At 42.4% G+C, this 19,711-nt stretch overlaps 1 protein-coding gene across 1 annotated transcript in view; it reads right to left on the bottom strand.

Annotated features, from left to right (window-relative positions):
- Positions 1 to 13,444: 13,444 nt before the first annotated feature.
- Positions 13,445 to 19,711, bottom strand: part of FAM120A (family with sequence similarity 120 member A) — a 118,013-nt gene continuing 111,746 nt past the window's right edge. The window contains exons 17-18 of the mRNA XM_074958100.1: positions 19,101 to 19,197; positions 13,445 to 15,307 (exon numbers count right to left, since the gene is read on the bottom strand). Of these exons, the coding sequence (XP_074814201.1) occupies positions 14,996 to 15,307; positions 19,101 to 19,197 (409 nt within the window). The 3' untranslated portion in view covers positions 13,445 to 14,995. The remainder of the gene's footprint in view (positions 15,308 to 19,100; positions 19,198 to 19,711) is intronic.

The following is a 19,711-nucleotide window of genomic DNA, read 5'->3' as shown; positions in this document are numbered from 1 at the left end:
TTATGAAGTGGGAAACAGTCAGTCATACCATAAGCAATCATGAGAATCACGTTCACAAAAGCATAGTTCCTTTGCTTCATCTATATCCTATGCACCCCTTTCCCAGGCAATGTGAAGTGTTCACATACCACCGTTACCATGAACAGTCTCAAAGTGGGTAGTTGTGTCATTTCATAACAACTGCATCATGCCACTCATATAACATATTCAATGTCTGAGTCTGACTCTTATTAAAATAGCCTCCGTGCTTGGGAAATGCTCCTAAGAGCAGCTACAGTTGGGGTGGAACGAAGGGTTTGTCTGCGTGATCCCTTTCCCGCAATAGTTTCTTCATCACCGAGATTCTCTTTGTCAGCATTAATGCCAATAACGCGTCCTTGTAAAACAATCCAGTTGTGCTAGGCAGCCCTCTTCAGGCTTTGCAAGCAACTGTAACATCTAAAGGACCGTTTTTCAAGATTCACTTTGCTTTGAATATTAAAACCTAAGGCTCAACATTCCAGCATATCCCTTCTCTTTCCTCCTTCCCCGACCTCATGAATCACCTCTTTTGGTAAGTGCCTGTCAAACTGGGGTTCTATCTTCTATAGCAACAGCCAGCCCAGACAAAAGACACATAACATCTGAGAGTCCAGATTAGCAGATACAATAACCCCCTTGGGAAAACATAATGACCTCCCCTACAACCGTGAGTGAGCTCACACGAAGCGAGGAAAGCTGCAGCATTCCCTCAAACAACAATAGCCAGTGAAATACTGTTAGGGTTGCCACCTACATAGAGGTGAAAACAGCACAAACCAGGGGACCTCCCTCAGAATTATTCTCCTCCTTCATCTCCTTTCCCACAAAGATCTCACATGATCTGCTACACAGTACAGGGCAATGCCATCCCCTAGCCACATCTACAGTCATTCATGAGCCTGGTGAACAATGACCTAAATACAGGAAAGCGTACATGCAGTTTGAAAAATAGAACAAGCCCGCTATTACTGAACAAATATCCAGGAGAATGACGCAGGTAGAAACCATCAATTATGTGCACAAGGAAAGGAGAATTGAGTGGAGAAATACACTTCTCCTCAATAACCCTCTGTTGTTGCTGTTTTCTATCCTGGAACCACAAGGATAGAATCTGCCTATTCCACTCACCATGAGCTCGGTAGCTGCTGAACTGCAGAAGTAATAGAGAAGGAAACCTCTCCTGAGATGTACTGGAGCAGGAACTAGTGAGTACGGAAGCTTCTGGACTCAACCCCATTTCTGGAAAGGAAACCATAATCCCAAAAGGTTACTTTCCAGAATCTTATGTTTCCAGTGAGAATCTGCTCCACTTCCAGACTGCGCCGCCCTCAACAGCACACAGGCGGATTTCCTCTGGCATATGCTTTGTCTGATGGCTACCTCAACATGCGAGTCTCCACCTTGGTTTGGCCATTAAGGCTCTCTCTGCACCCCAGAGATGGCCATGGCAGGGAACCGTTCAGGAAAATGCTTTTTTAAAAATGATTCCCATTAAAAGGTTTGCGCAATCAGCATAGACAGAGTGGAATTTGTGGAAAGCCATTTATATAAATGGCATTTTAAACCATTAGGAAACTGCATTTCCTAACACAGCAGTCCCAGGGCTTCATTTTTGCTAAAAGCACAGTGCAATAAGAGCTTCCTGTCTGTTCCCTTCAGGAACATAAGCAGGGAGATCACAGTTGAAGAACTGAAGCTATTTTTCTATGCTTTGCTTCGGTATTTTTCACCTCTCTTTGTAAAGCCCAACCACTTGGGACAGCTCACGTGGAGTAGACGGGATGTGTCCATTTTCTGAGAAGCCATTGCCTTCTGCTGGAACTATTCTGCACAGATGACGATCCAGGTTTACTGGTAGATCCATACATCTGTTTATTTGTTAGATGACAGGACGCTAGCCTCATTCAGATCACAACCTTCTCTGCTACCCAGAAATATAAGGCACCACGAGGACAACCTCCTCAGGAAAGCACTTCCCATATCTCTGAAACATGTCTGCATTGCCTCACCAGAACTTGTAAGGCTTTTCAGAAAGCTGGGAGAACAAGATGGTTTTGTTACATAATCTGTCTTTGCAGAGAAACAAATCTAAATGGAGGCTGCAGAGAAGAAGAGAAACATCACGAACACAAGCTGGCAGCCTTAGTGACATTCTTGCCTTATGCAAAGATGCCAAGTAGTGAATGGCCATAGAAATGAAACTACCCTCCCAGCCACGGAGATGCTTGTCAGGATCAGGACTGAGCTGCACTGGAGAGGCAGTGGCGGGGAGGTCTTCCCTGCCACTGTTGCTGTACCTGGTCTTTGGATAAACAGACGACTTCTGTTTCCAGTGCTGTTGCTCCGGTGCCTTTCATGCCTACCACGTTCCCATATACACTATTCTCTGAGAATATAATGCAACAGGGCAAGGGGAAGAATTACAAGACATGGATTTTCCATGCTCATGAAAGATGCCAGATGGTAACACTAAACTCATAGGTAAAAGGAGAAAGTAAATGGAGAAGCTCCATTCCCACTAAACTATTAATTTTTCCAGTGGAGCCAGCTGGTAACAACCACACTGTCCTGGCTCTACTAGAGCGCCCAGTAAAAGCCAAGGGCGGAACTACAAAGGCTGCCTCAAGGCATTCTGAAAGCGAAACCAAAAGAAAATCCGTTTCCTTCCTGTCTACATTAGCTTGTGAAACAACCCAACCAAGTAAGGTAGCAATGCAACTCCAGAAACGAATCTTTCCAGGACCTCCTTGGGCCTCAGAGAAGTACTTCAGCCAGGGTTAGCAATTCACCCCATTTATCTAATGCAGTAACCAATATGGCCAATTCCAAGTGTTTAAAAAACACAAGTCAGGGCTACCAAAAATGAGATTGGCAGAAGTGTAACATTCTGAGCCTTGGGGTTCTTTTTTCCTCCATTGGTTTTGGATCTTTTCAGGTTCACATTTTCAAGCTTTTCTCTGCAGCCATGAGGGCTAGAAACTGGGCTTTCCTTATAAAAGGGAACATTTTTGCATAACAACGTGACTGTAGGAACTGGGGCTTTAAACACCAAAATATCACAAGAATCCTGATGGAACTGGGGTAATTGCTGTTTCATAGGTCTTATCAGTAACTGTCTCCCCCAAGCAGGCATGAAGTCACAAATCTAGCTAGCTGGGCAAAAAGTGGAACGCTAGACTTAATCTAATGGCTAGATTACAAGAAACAAATCAGAACTTCCCAAACACATCAGATGGGTTATTCTGAAGATGAACTGAACTGGGACCAGGATCCTTTACATTCCTTGTCGCTTGCAACTTAACAATGGGGGAGGAGGCAGAAAGAGGGTGGGAGTCAGCCTCTGCCATTAGCCTAATTGGTATTCATTTAACCTCCTCCTGTTTTTATTAGGGGTTCCTGTGAAGCAATGAGAGGCTCCTTGCCTACAAAGCAAAGGAAGCCGAAGTTCACCTTGAAGAGGTTTCAAAGTGTTGGAAGTTCCACTATTATAACGTGTTTGTTTTCCTCTTTGCTGAGTGCACACAACTTACATACAGGATTGCTAAATGAATACTGGTTTGTACACCAAAGCAAAACAACACCCCTCCCCTTCCCCCACTTAAATCACTATTTACAGGAACAGGATATAGGGATATACCTGTTAAAAGAAAAAGCTACAAACTGCTGGGGGGAAATCCTGGCTCCACTGAAATCAATGGCAAATCTCCCACTGATTGATGCTGGTGGAATCAGGATTTCACCTTGATACACAAGGTAAACCTGCGAAGGACGCTGATCTATTGGAAAACTAGGTTTGTGCCACCCCCCGACACCATGCTTAGTCAAGTGGTCTGAACAGGGGAGTGGGAACCGGGAGCTCCTGTCTAGCTCTATTTCAGACACTGAGGTGAGGCAACTTACCCAGGTCACCCAGCAGGTCATTTGCAGCGTGAGGCACTGAACGCAGGCCTCCTGAGTCCCTTTCCACAGCTCTATCCACTGGATCAGGCTGCCTCTCCTGACACTCTTAATTTGGAATAACGTGTTTGTCCACTTTCACAAATCAAGAAAAGTCAGCCCTAGCAGCAGAGGTGCTTAGTGGGAGCAGGATCACCTCCTACGCACAAACCCGTCGAAGGTGGCACCACTTTACAAATGTATTTAGACAGCCATAGCTGCTCCCCTTCCATTTTAGAGGCGATCTGGAGTAAGAGGCATAAGAACATAAGAACAGCCATAATGAGTCAGACCAAAGGTCCATTTAGCCCAGCGTCCTGTCTTCCGACGGTCGCCAATGCCAGGTGCCCCAGAGGGAATGACTAGAACAGGTAATCATCAAGTGATCCATCCTGTGTCACCCATTCCCAGCTTCTGGCAAACAGAGGTTAGGGACGCCATTGATGGACCTATCCTCCATGAATTTAACTAGCTCTTTTTTGAACCGTTATAGTCTTGGCCTTCACAACATCCTCTGGCAAAGAGTTCCACAGATTGACTGTGCGTTGTGTGAAAAAAATACTTCCTTTTGTTTTAAACCTGCTGCCCATTAATTTCCTTTGGTACCCCCTAGTTCTTGTGTTATGAGGAGTAAATAACACTTCCTTATTTACTTTCTCCACACCAGTCGTGATTTTATAGACCGCAATCATATCCCTCTTAGTCGTCTCTTTTCCAAGCTGAAAAGTCCCAGTCTTATTAATCTCTCCTCATATGGAAGCTGTTCTATACCCCTAATAATTTTTGTTGGCCTTTTCTGAACCTTTCTCAATTCCAATATATGGTTTTTGAGATGGGGCGACCACACCTGCACGCAGTATTCAAGATGTGGGCATACCATGGATTTATAAAGAGGCAATATGATATTTTCTGTCTGAGAAATGGCACCAATGCAACGTCACGGGAGTGGGGGGAGACGTTCCATATTTGTTGTTCCTCAGTCTATTAAGGGTGACCATCTAGATTTCAATGCTAAGTAACCTAAACCTCTTCAGTGAGGTCCAGCAAGTTGTCTGGACAGTCGAAAAGACTTAGGAGTGACTGTCATCTAAGGAGATTTCCTTGAAAAGAGAGACCTGCATGTATAATTAGGTGGAAATGCAAGTCTGAAGCCTTAACTCTCCTCCAATCCTGGCTGGCACGAGCTAGGCAAGTTCCAGAGGCAGTCTACTTAGTCCAGTGGGAGAGGTGAGGGGAATCCATCTATCCTCAGCTGGAAAGATGGTTGCCCCAGGGGAAATAACATATAAATGGGAAAGTGGTGGCAGAATCCTCTGGAGGACTTCCAAAAGGAACTTAAAGGACACCTTGTAGGGCAAAGAAAAAAGATCTGTTCTAGAAATACATTTTTTCTATGCCCAAATCTATTCCCCTAAAATAGCAGTGCCCACCTAAACAAATGGGAACATTGACAACTAACATGTAGGTTATGAATCTGTTACTCCTCCAACAGGTTTTTGCTACACTTGAACATTTGACTGCAACGGAGCTGATGACTGAACTGCTGTATGTCATTCACTGCCAGTTTTGATCAGTGGAATTACCCAAGGCAGCAAATCCTCTAGCCAGGGTCTACTCACTGTGGGCAACAGAATCATCATGAAGCCTCCCACAACCCTCAGAACTGCAAAGATCACTGCAGAAGGCACGGGAGGCAGGGCTAGCACAAAGGGGCCAAATATTGGCATAATGCTTAAGGGTGTGAGTGAGACTTTAGCCCAACGCCATCGCCCCTGCCTAAGCCAATCACTTCCTATGCCTGGACATCAGTGCAACCTCTTGGGAGTTGTCTCTGTTTTTACAGAGCTGTCCTGGAAGAAGGCCAAGATTATCATTCCCTCTCCACAGAGATCTGCAGGGAGAAACTCCTCTTTGGTATGCAAGGTTGGGTCCCAGGGACAGGCAAGCAGGGCAGGCAGGACGGTCTGGAGGGCGAGCTCTGTCCTTCCAGATAATCGTACAGAGGTTGGGTCATTGCCTGCCATGACTGTAGTGGGGGGACGTGGTTCAGGTCCCAGGATGTTCCCACCAATTCCTCTAACCCCAAGCTATTTCCTGGACAGGGGCAAGTGTAGGGCATGCCACAAGAGGAGCCAGTGAATCATTTGAAATTTTAATGAAGCCACCTACTGCTGCGGTGCTAAACCTGTGAGAGAGTAATAAATGCACAGACACCATCCCGGCTAATCTGCTGCTTCACTGAGGAGCATGTAAGCTGGCTGTACCCATATACACATACAGGCACTGCGGCTTGTTACACAATGGCAGCCCAGATGGGACCTGACCTTCTGTGCATCTCAGGCAAGTCTGTCCGAACAGGGAAGCGACCAACATTTACTCCCCAGCAACAAACTTCTCCCAGCGTGCTGGGGTCTGCAGGCTGCTAGGCCTTGGGGATCTGTGGGAGCAGTTTAATGGATTTTAGGCAGTTCTATGAATGTCTGAATTAACTCTTCAGTCCCCAGAACAGAGATGGTTTCCAAGTTGTTCTGAATCCCATCCTCCAGAAAGCCACCGTGCCTTTCAGTCTGTACCCCCATACACTACATCAGGATGTAAAGAGGCTTCATCACTGCAAACAGCATGGACAACCTACCACATTCACAACCACTGACTAGTGACAGAAGAACACCAGAGGGCTGGAATTAGGGAATCTGATCAGATCCACCTCCCATCTCTGCAGCCACCGCCCTCCTCAAAGGCACTCTTCTAGAGTACAAAGTTCACTTGGTGTAGGCGACCTTGTCGGAGTGTTGCTGAGTTACCCCTACAAGCCAGCCAGCACTCACCCTCCCCTCCACTCTCCTCTCATTTCTGCCACGTGACTCAGCCAAAGCACTGCTGGTTCTGGGTTCTCTGGGGACAGGCTCACCTATGGAAAAGCAAAAACGAAATGAACTCCATGTGCTGAGTTCAGCACAGAAGTGTCTCAATCCCCTTCCCTCCTCAGCCTGCACCCTTATCTCATCTGAATTCTTTCCCCATGTCACTGAGACTCTGGACTCTATAACATTCCATCCTGCAGCGTCCCAGAGACACAGACCCATCCCTTTGCCCCCTTTAGCTTTTTCACACTGGCAGTGAATGAAGGGACAAAGGACACGTGGCCATTCAGAAATTCTGCACAGAAGCCCATGTAAGTGCTCTCCATCTACCAGATTGCAAGGCAGACTTTGATGGCATCTATTTAGTGCCATAAGGAGTCAAATTTTTATAATAAAATACCTATACAATGACATAATTAAAGTGTTGACAGTTTAATATGTCCGTTTTCTACAGTATATTCACTGACATTTGCTTAACCGTTGTGTCATTCTTTCACCACTCCTGGACTGGGCTGCAAAACCCCACATGTACTGTAAGCATTTCATATGACAAGTGGGCCTACACATTCACCACCTTTATCATCTTATACAGAACTTAGCTGGGTCTCGAGAAACAAGCCCAAAACGATTTCTGATCTTGCTGGTTAACATCCTGTAGTATTTATCTTCAGAACCATGCACCTTTGCTCGTCCCTCGCTCTTTTCCTTATCAGGACTATTGAAATCCCCAGTGAACTGGCATTAGAGAGGTTTGTTTTGAAGTCTCCTTTATCTGCACGTCTGTTAACAACAACAAAAATGCTTACCTCTTGTGTATCCATCCAATGTGCCTTCTCAGTTTGCCATAGAGTGGTTGCTTCCACCCTCTCCACTTCATTGTAAATTCTCTCCTGTGAAGTAGTCAGAAATAATTTATTTCTTTGCAGAGAGAGGGGTTTTAAAGTTAAAAATCAATAAAGGGTGCCTTTGTTCAGTGAAAAGTGGCAACTGAAATATACTATCCAGTGAAACCTACTGACGTGCACTTATTCCTTCTGCTCCTGACACCTAACCTAAGCTAGGCTGTCACACTACTGTCAGCATGGGAAGCAGTTCCTCTGCACCAGTCATCTCTCTCAGTATCTTCAGACACCCCCTCTCCTCTTGTGCCAAACTTCATTCCATCATCCCTCTAGTTCCTGGACAGTCAGCCAATCTAGGCTGCCCAAGTCCTGTTCTAGCAGAATCTCTCTACTTCTGATGCACTGTAATCTGTCAGAGGTCTTCCATGAAGCACCAGTTAGTAAAGCTTGATCCTTTTGTTTCTTTCCTGTTTAAGCCACATTTTCACTGCCCCAGTGTTTCAGAGTTAGCTAGACACATCTGTGTCTAACATAGATGGAGAGCAGGGCAATCTATCCACCCAAAGAGGTTTTACTGTCGTGTTCTCAGGTTGGTGAAGCAAACTGCTTTGCTGCTACGTTTCAGCTGAACTCAGCAAGAAAATGACATCTCCACAGTAATCAAACAAGAATGTTTCTTCCCGTGAGGTTCTTAAGATCAAAACAAAGATGCTCCGATTTCAGGACGACAAGGCAGCAAAGAGGGAAGTGGGTTCTGTGGCCTCCATGGGCAGAATGTTCCCTTGCTGATGGGAACAAAAGGCTGCCTCTGGTAGAAAAGCTCTCTCTTTCCCTTCCGTCTCATTAAACTCTCCTTTCAACTTTTTTCTTTAACTTCCCTTCCAGCTGTCGCACCTTCTGCAACTATACATCGCCACACTGATTTAATAAGGATTTAGCCCTCAGAACAGATTAAGCAGCATCATGTATCAGATAAGGAGGACAAAAAAAAGGGGGCAGGGGCATAGAAACCTCTTGGGAGCAACACTGCATCCAGAAGGGTGAAGAGCAACGCACACAATAAAAAAGCCAAGAAAAAGAATTAAGCAAACATAGTTACCAGTAAAAAGGAAAGGAGTACTTGTGGCACCTTAGGGACTAACAAATTTATTTGAGCATAAGCTTTCGTGAGCTACAGCCTACTTCTGAGCTTATGCTCAAATAAATTGGTTAGTCTCTAAGGTGCCATAAGTACTCCTTTTCTTTTTGCGAATACAGACTAACACGGCTGCTACTCTGAAACCAATAGTTACCAGTGAGCATATCAAAGGCACCAGGCAGACTTAACCAATACCTATTATTTGAGGAACTGTCTTTTAAGGATGTATAGTGCACATTTAATGCAAAAAGCTTTTCCTTTCTCTAATTATTAATTCACATTACAGTAGCACCTAGAGGCCACAGCCACAACTGGGGTCTCATTACACTAGGTGCTGTCCAAAAACACGGAATGAGGCAGTCCCTGTCACAATCTGACAATCTACATGCACAAAACAGACAAAGGACAGAAGGGAGAGACAGGCACCAAGAGGGGAAGAGGCTTGCCCTAGGTCACACAGCAGGTTAGTGACAGAGTCCGGAACAGAATCCAGGGCCTTACTGAAATCAATAGCAAAATGCCCATTGACTTCAATAGGGCCAAGATTTCACCGCTGGCCTCCCGATTCCCAGTCCAGGGACCGGTTCCCTACACCTTGCTCCTCTCCGTCTTCCATCAGCAAAGCACCAGCAGTGGAGCTCAAGGGTTCTGTCACAGCAAACGCATCATGAAGTACTATCAACTCCTTTTACCCCAGGAGCTGGGATTTAGCTTATGCCTTAGTAACCATGATCGCTAGCAGTGGAAAAACTTGCATACAATTTTCTCACTGTACTTATCAAGAAGGCCATATGGCTATACAGAGAGGTATTTGTAAAACAGTGCCCATCACTAGAGCAGCAAGACTTCCCTGCTTCTCCAAAAAGTTTATCACCCACATCGCACATATTAAATGAAACTAAAATACACCCATGAGACTCCTCTTTACTACGACCTTGGAGAGCGAACAAACCCTGCCCACCAGGGAAAGTGTGTTCTACAGCCAAGGGCTCTCTGCCGACAGCATTCTAGGAACAGTTGCAGAGTGTTATCTGATGAACTGATAACTGAAGCACCCCCCAAGCTGATCTCTGCATTAGCACTACAACGACCCTGTAATACATTGCAAACCATTACAGAAATCCACTTTTATTATAAGGGGGCAGGGGCAGTAGTACAATATAGCTAAGGCTGAGACAAGCTAATATCTTCATAATCTAATCAAATGGTGTAATTTAAAACACAACTATGAGCAGTGGGAGAAAAGAGAGGAGTTTCCTGAATACCCTAGTGCATTAGACTGGGAGTCAGATGGGGTAGAGACTACTCACAGCTCTGCCACTCACTCTCTGCATCACGTGCCAAGTCACTTAGCCTCTCTGTCCCTGAGTTTTGCCATCTGTAAAATGGAAATAATAAAGCTTACCTTGTACTGTACGAGCTCTATGGATGAAAACTGCCATGATATACAAGTGGTAGGTATCAGTATTATCCTTCCTGAATCAGCTCTCTCCACAAATTTGTGACCCCCGCAAACTCACCCATTTAAGCCTCTGAGCCCTTCAGTACACAACGCAGTTTACAGAAGGCCCTAAATCTGCCCTATTGTCAGTAATTATCCACGTGGCTCATGAAACATTGGATAGAACAATGCATTAACCGGAACCCGGACAGATCATTATTAGAAAATTAACATCACAGTTAAAATGATTAGCAACTAATTCTACAAATAAAGAACAGACAAACAGAGGGGCAGCTAAGGCAACAAAGTTCATTCCAGTCATTTAAGGACCCCTGTTGCTTTATTGCTTCTTACAGACAGGCTCCATCACTTGCTACAGCTTAACACTTCCAAGAGAAACATTTTACATGCTAGCAGTAGTGTTGTTGCAGCCATGGTGATCCCAGGATATTAGGACCAACTTCTGTTGAACAAGACAAAGTGACCTGAAAAAGAGCTCTCTCTAGCTCCAAAGCTTGTCTCTTTCACCCACAGTTGTTCTAACAACAGGTATTACCTCACCCACCTTGTCTCATTTTACGTTAGTTGCTTGAAAAGTAGAGTCGTTAGGGCTCTGACCTTACTGAAAGAATAAAATCAAAGGTGTGTTTTAAAAATGGAGTTAGCTACATGAGCGTATAATCTGTAGTTTCTTCCTCAACTTTGCCGTTGAAGTCAACCCCAGGCAGGAATTACAGGGGGTTCGCCTCGACCAGCTCTTTCAAGGTAGAAGCTACGTGTGCCTTGTCTCCACTAGGATTGTGCATTGGGAGAGCTAACTCAGGACAGTTATCTCTGTGTATAAATCTCTGTGTATAAATCACACTGTTGTGCAGGGAAGACACAGCCTAGAACTCTCTCACTTTGACTCCCATTCTGAAGGGGGATAATGTCCTAGTTGCCCATAAAAACAAGGTGGGTTACACAGACAGAGCACACACACACACTAAAGAACAACATCTATTCCTGCTTTTGGACAGGGACAGTCTTCATCTTCCTAATCTCACCACTCACCATGGAGAAGAAAGAAAAACTCCAGCCTGACCACACACCCCACAAGCCCTTCCGTTGTCCATGGACACATTCCCACTGGGTTTTTTCTGCTCTCTGCTGGGACTTGACTGGTTACTCACCAACGACAGCCACACATGGCAAGGAGCTGGCTTCAGCCCCTTCACTCTGAGACACGGGGTGGCCTATATTTTTGGCTAAGATACTGCACCTTTACCCAGGGTGCAGTATTCTGGTTGCAGTACAGACTGCCAGCAGAGAGAAATAAGGAGGGACAGGATAACGGGTATACGGACTGCCAGCAGAGAGAAATAAGGAGGGACAGGACAATGGAGAAGGGAGGATTGCCAATAAAATCCAACAGTCAATACTTGAGCTCAGAGCAGAGCTGCTGGGAAGAGTTGTTTGCGGTAGTACAGATACAGCACAACATGCCTATGATACAGTTCTAGGTCTTATATAGACCCTGTCTAGACTAGGAAAATGGCTGACATTTTAAAACTGTTAGCTAAGTGCTTTAATTAACACATTTTAAAAACATCACTTAGGCTTTGTCTACATGAGCACCTCTGCTGGCAAAATTTGTCTGTCAGGGGTGTGAAAAAAACCCACACCTCCAACCGACATGTTTCATTGACAGAAGCACCGGTGTGGACAGCCCTATGTTGGCGGGAGATGCTCTCCTGTCGACATAGCTACCGCCGCTCGTTGGGGATGGTTGAATTATGCCTGGCAGAAGAGAGCTCTCCGGCCAGTAGAGCGGCTACACGGGAGACCTTACAGCGGTGCAGCTGCAGCAGTACAGCTGTGCCGCTACAAGGCCCGTAGTGTAGACAGCGCCTTAGTTTTAAGACCGGATTTAACACCTATGTGTGTGTAAGCTAGGCATGGTCACCTCTAAACCTGGGGGAATACTTCCCTTCTCTCACCCTGCATAAGTGTTGTCTATTCAGACTGTGAACTCAAGGCAGGGCCCGTCACCTACACTGTGTATCGAGCTCTATCAGGGCCTCTAAGCGCTCATATAAGACAATAAAACAATAGATATGTTTTGGACAGAAGCAGCAGCCACTAAGGGTTTGTCTATGCTGGAAAATTTTCGTGGTATAAGTTAAGGCGTCAATTTATGGTTATACCAGTGTTCTTATTCCAGAATTAGGGTGCCTTTTTTGGGTTAGTTTATGTTGCTTTGGCCAGGGGGTTAAGCTAAACCAAGAAGAGCCTCTCATTCTGGAATATAAGTACCTGCACAGGGAGTTATAGTGGTATAACTATACCACGTAACTGGAAACATTTCCTGTGTAGGCAAGCCCTAACAAGCACTTGGTGAATATCCAGGGTAGTGCTTTCACCCTAACATTGGATTGGCAGTGGCTGCTGCTCATTGTGAGCCTCTCCATAAGGCAAAAACCACAGCTAGTGAGGCATCCTAAAGGTCAAGGAACCCAGAATCTGTTCTGAGGACTGAGAGAAGGGATTATGTGTGCCAGAGAAGCCACATTAATTTGTTTTTCCTTGGTTATTTGTTCAATTTGCAGAGAACCAGAACAGGGCACAGGGTACCATTTCTTTTGGGAATAAAAGCTTCTCCTTAGGAAGATTCTAGCATCTTAGCTTCTGAAATTCTGCTTTTCAGTGTTTCATCCATTTTTGCGAATACAAAAATACGGTAGTTTCTGAAGTAACCACAACAATAATTATTTTGCTTCTCAATTTGCTATTTACTGCATTTTTAATTCTCTCCGCCAGCAGGGCCTTGAATTGGAGGCTTTGGTGACTAACATGTCATATTTCAGAAAAAATATACCTCCCCCCACTCAAATTTCGGACCAATTATATTTTGTAGCAGCCCTCAAGAGTTAAGTTGAACACTTGCAACTTACTAACCAAGTAATGAAACCTGCGTTATTCAACAAAATGAATAGGACTGAGCATTGTTCTCATCAAGGGCAACATCCCCCTACATAAGGATGATGACAAAGTGCTTTGCTTCCGTTCTCTACATGCCAGTAGGAGATCATGTCATTCACTAACAACCAGCTTATTTGTGCACAGGAAAACTTATTCACAGTATGTTTAATTAAAGGTCTACATGACAATAAAAAAGGCATACATTATTTTATACTAAAAGAATAAAGATTTTTATTAAGCATTGTAAGTTGCATTCAATAGCCTTCAAATACACCACACCACAATCCATCTACAACCAATCAAACCCAACAGTAGTTCATTCTTGCACAATCCATGAGTTGGGGCAGAACTCCCTTCAACTTACATTAAGATACCTACTTAGCTCTTGCGGGCAGGGAATGGGGAATTACACCTCATTTCTGATCACTAATGTGTGATGAAGAGCATCAGGAGAATTATATGAAAACGAATATAAAGAAATGATTCTGATTTTGAAGTACATTAAGTTTGGAAACACTAACAAAAACATCAAAATGATACAGGTATATTTGCTTATACTAAATTCTTGATGGGAAAGTTCTCAAGAACAAGCCATTTGTTTCCTGCTACAGAAGGGGGTATTTTTTGAAGATCAAAGCTTTTTTTGTTTTTTTTGTTTTTCACAGAATTTCATATTTGCTAATATGAAGGCATAAAACAGCAACAGAGAACAATAATGCATACAGCAATGAGTACACCAGGGTAACGTTGATATTCAAAAAACGGCTAGATAATTTTTTTTTTTTAAGTTTTAGAATAAATGCAACAGAGGTCAATAATCACAAAATTTTAAGGTTAGAGCAAGATCAGTCAATGACTAAACATAGTTAACATCTTTTATAGGACTATTACTGATTATTAGCTTTTTGTTTTGCAAATGGGCACAGTACTTGTAAGAATGGAAGAAAGAGGACAATAACATGCATAATATTAACTACACACTTTAAAAATCATGAACCATGCAGAAGTTTAGCTCAAATAGTAGTACTAATGGTCTACGTCTGATTCAAAACCACATAGTTCATTGATCACGGATGCATGGTATTAGTCACAAAAAGTTTCAGAACACATTGTGTTTATTTTGAAAGGTCATTTGTATCTTCTATGATTTCAAGTTTATCTCCATTTAACTTTCTTGTAAAGTATGTATGATGTATATTTAAAATCAGCAGAACTGCAATATTACTCTATAATTTTTAGTTTCGATAGTTTGCACATTTTAACACAAAAGAACCACATCAACAGTGATGAAATTTAAGAAAGAAAAACTGTGGTTGTGCCTTTTTTCCCCCAAAATCATGAAATCAAAGCCTTAAAGAAAGCTTTATTGTGACACAGTAATGCAAAATCAAATATAATGGCATACATATGGTGCCAAGTACTAAAAATTATATTTTAAGCTATATATACTTAAAGACTGCCAAAATTTGTTTTCCTTATATTTCAAGAAACAAAACTACAAGCTTTTGTCATAACCAGTTTAAACTTTATGTATACTTCATTTTAAGTGCGGGAGTCAAATGCTCTTCATTCTCTTTCTTTTTTGTTTTATTGTAGCATTTTGACTACAACTGGTTAAAACTAAAAATGTGTTGTTTAAATCTCTGACATCAAAGAGGGATCCGAATTTCCAAAGTCCTCATTTTTCTCTTACGGAAAGGAAAAAATGTACGTAACTGTAGGCTCTCTTTCTTTCCAGATATTCCTAATCCTGACCCTTCCCAACATCCTTCACCCTCTATAAAAAATAAGTTTACTCTTCTTTTTTTAAGACAGCAGCCTCAAGAGTATCATCTTTATGGCAAACACTGTCTGCATTTAGTGCATTTAAGTGAGGATTTGTATTGCACATTTTAGAGTCATTACTCAAGGCACTTTCAGACTGGTTGGAACCCCGGACGTCTCCTGTATTCCCATTCATCTGGGAAGCTGGCTTCTCCTCATTCACTACTCCATTTTCAGCCAGGGATCCATCTGAAGACACAATTGAGGATTTAGATTCCTCTGATTTTGACTTAAGTTCTTTGGCCACTTCTTCTGCTGAAGCAGCATAAGGAGGTTTGCCCTATTTTAAAAAAAGAGAATACATTATTAAAGAAGCTACCATTGTATATTTGTAACTGATTATCTTGACACCACTTCCGATAGTGTGCTGCAGAACACAGACAGAAGTATTACATGTTAACTTGGAATATTCCAAACATGATCTACTGTTGTAACAAGAGTTTGCATACCATACTAAATTCCCAGATTAGCACGGATTTAAAGACTGAACATATCAATCTACAGACATGGAAAATTTACCTCACTGTGGAAAGGGTGCACAAGGTCAAACAAAGCATCTAAGGCCAATTTCATCTTTGGGGAACAACAGACAATATATCTGGGCTTCCCCTGGCTTATGCAGTCCAGAAACCAACTTTTTTTTTTTTTCCCCTTCAGTTAACCAGTTACAGAATTAGCTTTTTATGACCAAGAGCCAAAAATGGCAGAGCTGGCTACCATAATTATGATTACCATAATTCAAAGAATTTCAGTCCTTAAAGGAAAATTAATGTGAACACCTTTTAGCTCAGCCCAGTTTTCTGACATGCCCGTGGGAAGTTGTACTTTGCACCAGGTGCAATAATTACACCGTTTAGACTGTATAATTAAGTAAACAAGAGTCAGGAAATGCCAAAATTAAGATTCAGCACATGACGTTAACTCTGTGTCCTCATTTGCACGCAGTGTAGTCTAATGATATGATTACATACTGTTTCTCAGATACAATATAAAACATTTTTTAACAAAGATACGAGTAGTGTCATGTAATACCATGTACTGTGCATATGTAAGAGAGATTGACTTATATTCAAAATGCACAATAAATACTCAGAAAACATACCACAGATGAAATAAAGCCATAGAGCTAATATTGAAAATGTAGACTTACAGGGCTTGAGAATTAAAACTACATTTAACTTTTCATCAGCTGCAATAATAAATCATACAATTCCAAAACACACAACAATCAACATGGTTGTTTCTTTTCAATTTAGATTGCTAAGTGACAACTTATCACATTGTTACAAACACAAAACACTTAAGGCTTGTATACATGAACATGCTCCAGCTTGTGGCAAGATGGAGCATAAATCTACCCTTAGTAGATTTAGTAGCTTGCCAGGCACTAAATGTCCATGTGGACCCTGCTAAAGCACACTAGCTGTTCTCCCCAGTGTCCTCAGATAAAGGAGTAGATTAAAGCAAAAAAGCAAAGAAATGAATACATTAAGGACATGGTGTAAATCTTACAATTTCACAACAACAATCTTAACTGTAACCATGGGAAATATTAGTTAAGGTATTTCTGAATTGCTGGGTTTTTTTGTTTTGGTAAAATATTCAAATTGCTGTCCCTTAGTATTAGTGTTGCATAGGTGGCTTGCTAGGAAAGTGTATAATATCAATATGAAGCATTTGAGGCTGATCAATATTGTGGCACCAGTGCTCACATATTCTTTTTAGGTGTCCTATTCGGGTTGTTTTTTGCTGTATTGATATTTTGAAACTACTAAGAAAGCACAGCATATATTTTGAGTCAGAGTTAAGGGTGTTATCCTGTGACAAAATATATATTTCTTTATACGTCGTAAGAACGTATTAATTATAGACCAGCCATTTGTCCCCTCCACTCCTGCTGAGTAGAACCTTACTTTACAAGTCGTCTCAATGAAGTCACTGAAACTCTTTGAGGATTAAGATGCTACTTATTGTGGGTACTTGCTCTGCTTTGTGCTGACTGTTTGCTCTAACCTTCCCGCTCCTCTCTTAGGGCTTGTCTACACTACCCAAAGCATCAGTGGGCAGCAATCGATCCAGCGGGGGTCGATTTATCATGTCTAGTACAGATGCGATAATCGACCGCTGAGTGCTCTCCCACCGACTCAGTTCTCCACCAGAATGAGACACGCAAACGGAGTCGACGGGAGTGCATCAGCTGTCAACTTACTGCAGTGAAGACACCACGGAAAGTAGATCTAAGTACGTCGACTCCAGCTATGCTATTCATGTAGCGGAAGTTGTGTATCTTAGATCGACCCCAAGCGGTAGTGTAGACAAGCCTGCAGTCTTCACATCCCAGCTTCACTGCACACCTGCCCCCTTACCCTCTGCTCCCCTGCCCTGTTCCTATCCCCTTTTTTCTTTTTCTTTTCATTTAGCTGAACCCCTCCTAACTATACCTACCCCTCAAAAAATAACTGGAACTAACATGACATTTGCAGCCATCACATTGTTCATTCTGCTTGTATGTGCTACCTCTTTCCCCACCCTGTGTCTGTCTTGTCTACTTAGACTGTAAAGTCTTAGGGGTGGGGACCACTTACTACAGTATTTGAGTGGTGCCTAGTACAATGCGGCTCCATTCTTGGATGGCCCTTACACACTACAATAATAAACATAATTAATTACAAGGAAGGGTATCAAAATCTGGCCGCATATCTGCAGTGGAAGATTTACAATATTCATTTCCTTACAATATCCATTTCCTTGCTTTTAAGTGCTGTCTGATACCCAAAGACTGAAATACCATGGAGACTGGTCTACCCTCTCAGTCTCAAAGGTATTCACCGTGAAAGAGACTTATGACTCTAGCAAACTTGGACTGCTGTGCACATACTATATTGGTTCTATGGGTAAACAGAGGCCCCGTTTCCAGGCCTGTGAATTCAATACAGAATTCCAGCAGAATACTTTACACTGGAGTGCTGGTAATGAGAATTAAAGCTTTAAAAATACAGAAATTAACACCAGATACACATACACACTGAAATTTAGATCAATTTCCACAGACGTTGACAAGGAAGATAGGATGCAATAACTACAAAGAAGTAAATAGAACAAACTTGAATTTTTGCATCTAGAAAACATTGAGTTTTACTTGAAATTAAGAGTTCCCTCATCTCTCAAAAGAGAGCACTCCTCTCGCTGTTAGCACCCCACCCCGCCAACTCCTATCTGCTACTATCCATGTGACACAATGCAGAGCCACATGATACATTTATCATGTACTTTTATCCACATCATCACTAGCTGCCCACTAATCCATCTCCCCTGGGACTCATTTAACTTGCAAAAGTGCTGAGCAGCTGGAATAAAAGACTGAACAAAACTGGGGGAAATGTGAAGCTGAAACAAATTGGCATTATATGTGTAACACCCATATGCTTCAGTTACACGGTTTCAAAGAACCATGGAAAAGGTAGAAGCTATGATTTATGGACTCTTTGTACCATTACCAAAAGATGGGACTGTGTAATCACATGGCACAGAGGTTGTTCCATAATTTCCTATTAATATTTACAGTGAGTACTCTAGAGGTAGAATCCTAGCACTACCTGTTGGTTTTGTTTTGTTTTTGTTTTTTTTAAAGGAATTGGGGGGCCAGAATGAAAGTGAACAAAAACTGGGGGAGTTGGCCGTGGGGAATATAAAATACCAGTATGTTTCAACTTCATATTTCTCCTTAGTGTTTGCTCACTGATTTCAGTTAAGGTCCCACATCCCTCCCCTTCAGCTGATCAGGATTGTCCACATGGGACCCATATTCTTCATTGCAGGGTGCATTTTTCTCCTCTAATCAGATAACCAAAGCTTGCTTCTGAATGAGATGGAACAACACTGGGAGAACTGTCATCACTGTCCATATGGTTTATTGTTTCAGTGACCAGTATATACCATGGTAGCTACAAGCAGCACTCTATCCTGCCCTTCTCCCAAGAGCTGTCAGCAGCAAGTCCTGCTGGCCTAGGGAGCCTGTGACCACACTAGCCTGTAAACCAGAGTTATGGAAGTAAATCACACCACTTTATTACCTGAATTGCTCCCTGGTTTTTATAACCTCTCCCATAGTACCTTCCACCTCTTCCAAATGTTCTTATCACTGGAGTGGAAATAACTCCTCTAGGACGCCTATGTGTATTAAAGAAAAACAAACAACAAATGCATTTAAATTTTGTTTAAAAATACCTTAAACTAAATAGAATAAAGGGTTTTTTTGCTAATGCCATCTAATTATTATAGAAAAGTTTCACTCCCTCCCCATCCCAAGAAACAACCTGATTAATCATTCAGTGTTTTAAGATTTTTACTACTTGTGAGAGTGCAAAGTTTATGATTTGTGTTTCTAAAATCTTGTTTTCCTAGCAATAAAATGGCTATTTCACAATTTCACTTCAGAACAAGCAATGAAGAAGTACTTTCAAACTCTATGGAAAGTCTTTAAATTCTTATCTAGTTATCCTTAAAATTCCTTTAAAATACTTATCAAATTTTCCATCAGTGGCTAGCATACATACTAAAAGCCTGGCAAAAGACAGCCATTCTGGACTATTTATTTATATTCATAAGACCATTCTTTCCACTGAATAATACTTCCCACCCACAATGTGCAAATATGATTCAACAATGCAAAGCTACTGCAATA

The sequence above is a fragment of the Natator depressus genome, chromosome 7 (genome assembly GCF_965152275.1).
Source record: "Natator depressus isolate rNatDep1 chromosome 7, rNatDep2.hap1, whole genome shotgun sequence".
Classification (NCBI taxonomy): domain Eukaryota; kingdom Metazoa; phylum Chordata; order Testudines; family Cheloniidae; genus Natator; species Natator depressus.
Note: the sequence above shows the minus strand (reverse complement) of the source record. Positions and strands in the feature narration are given on the sequence as shown.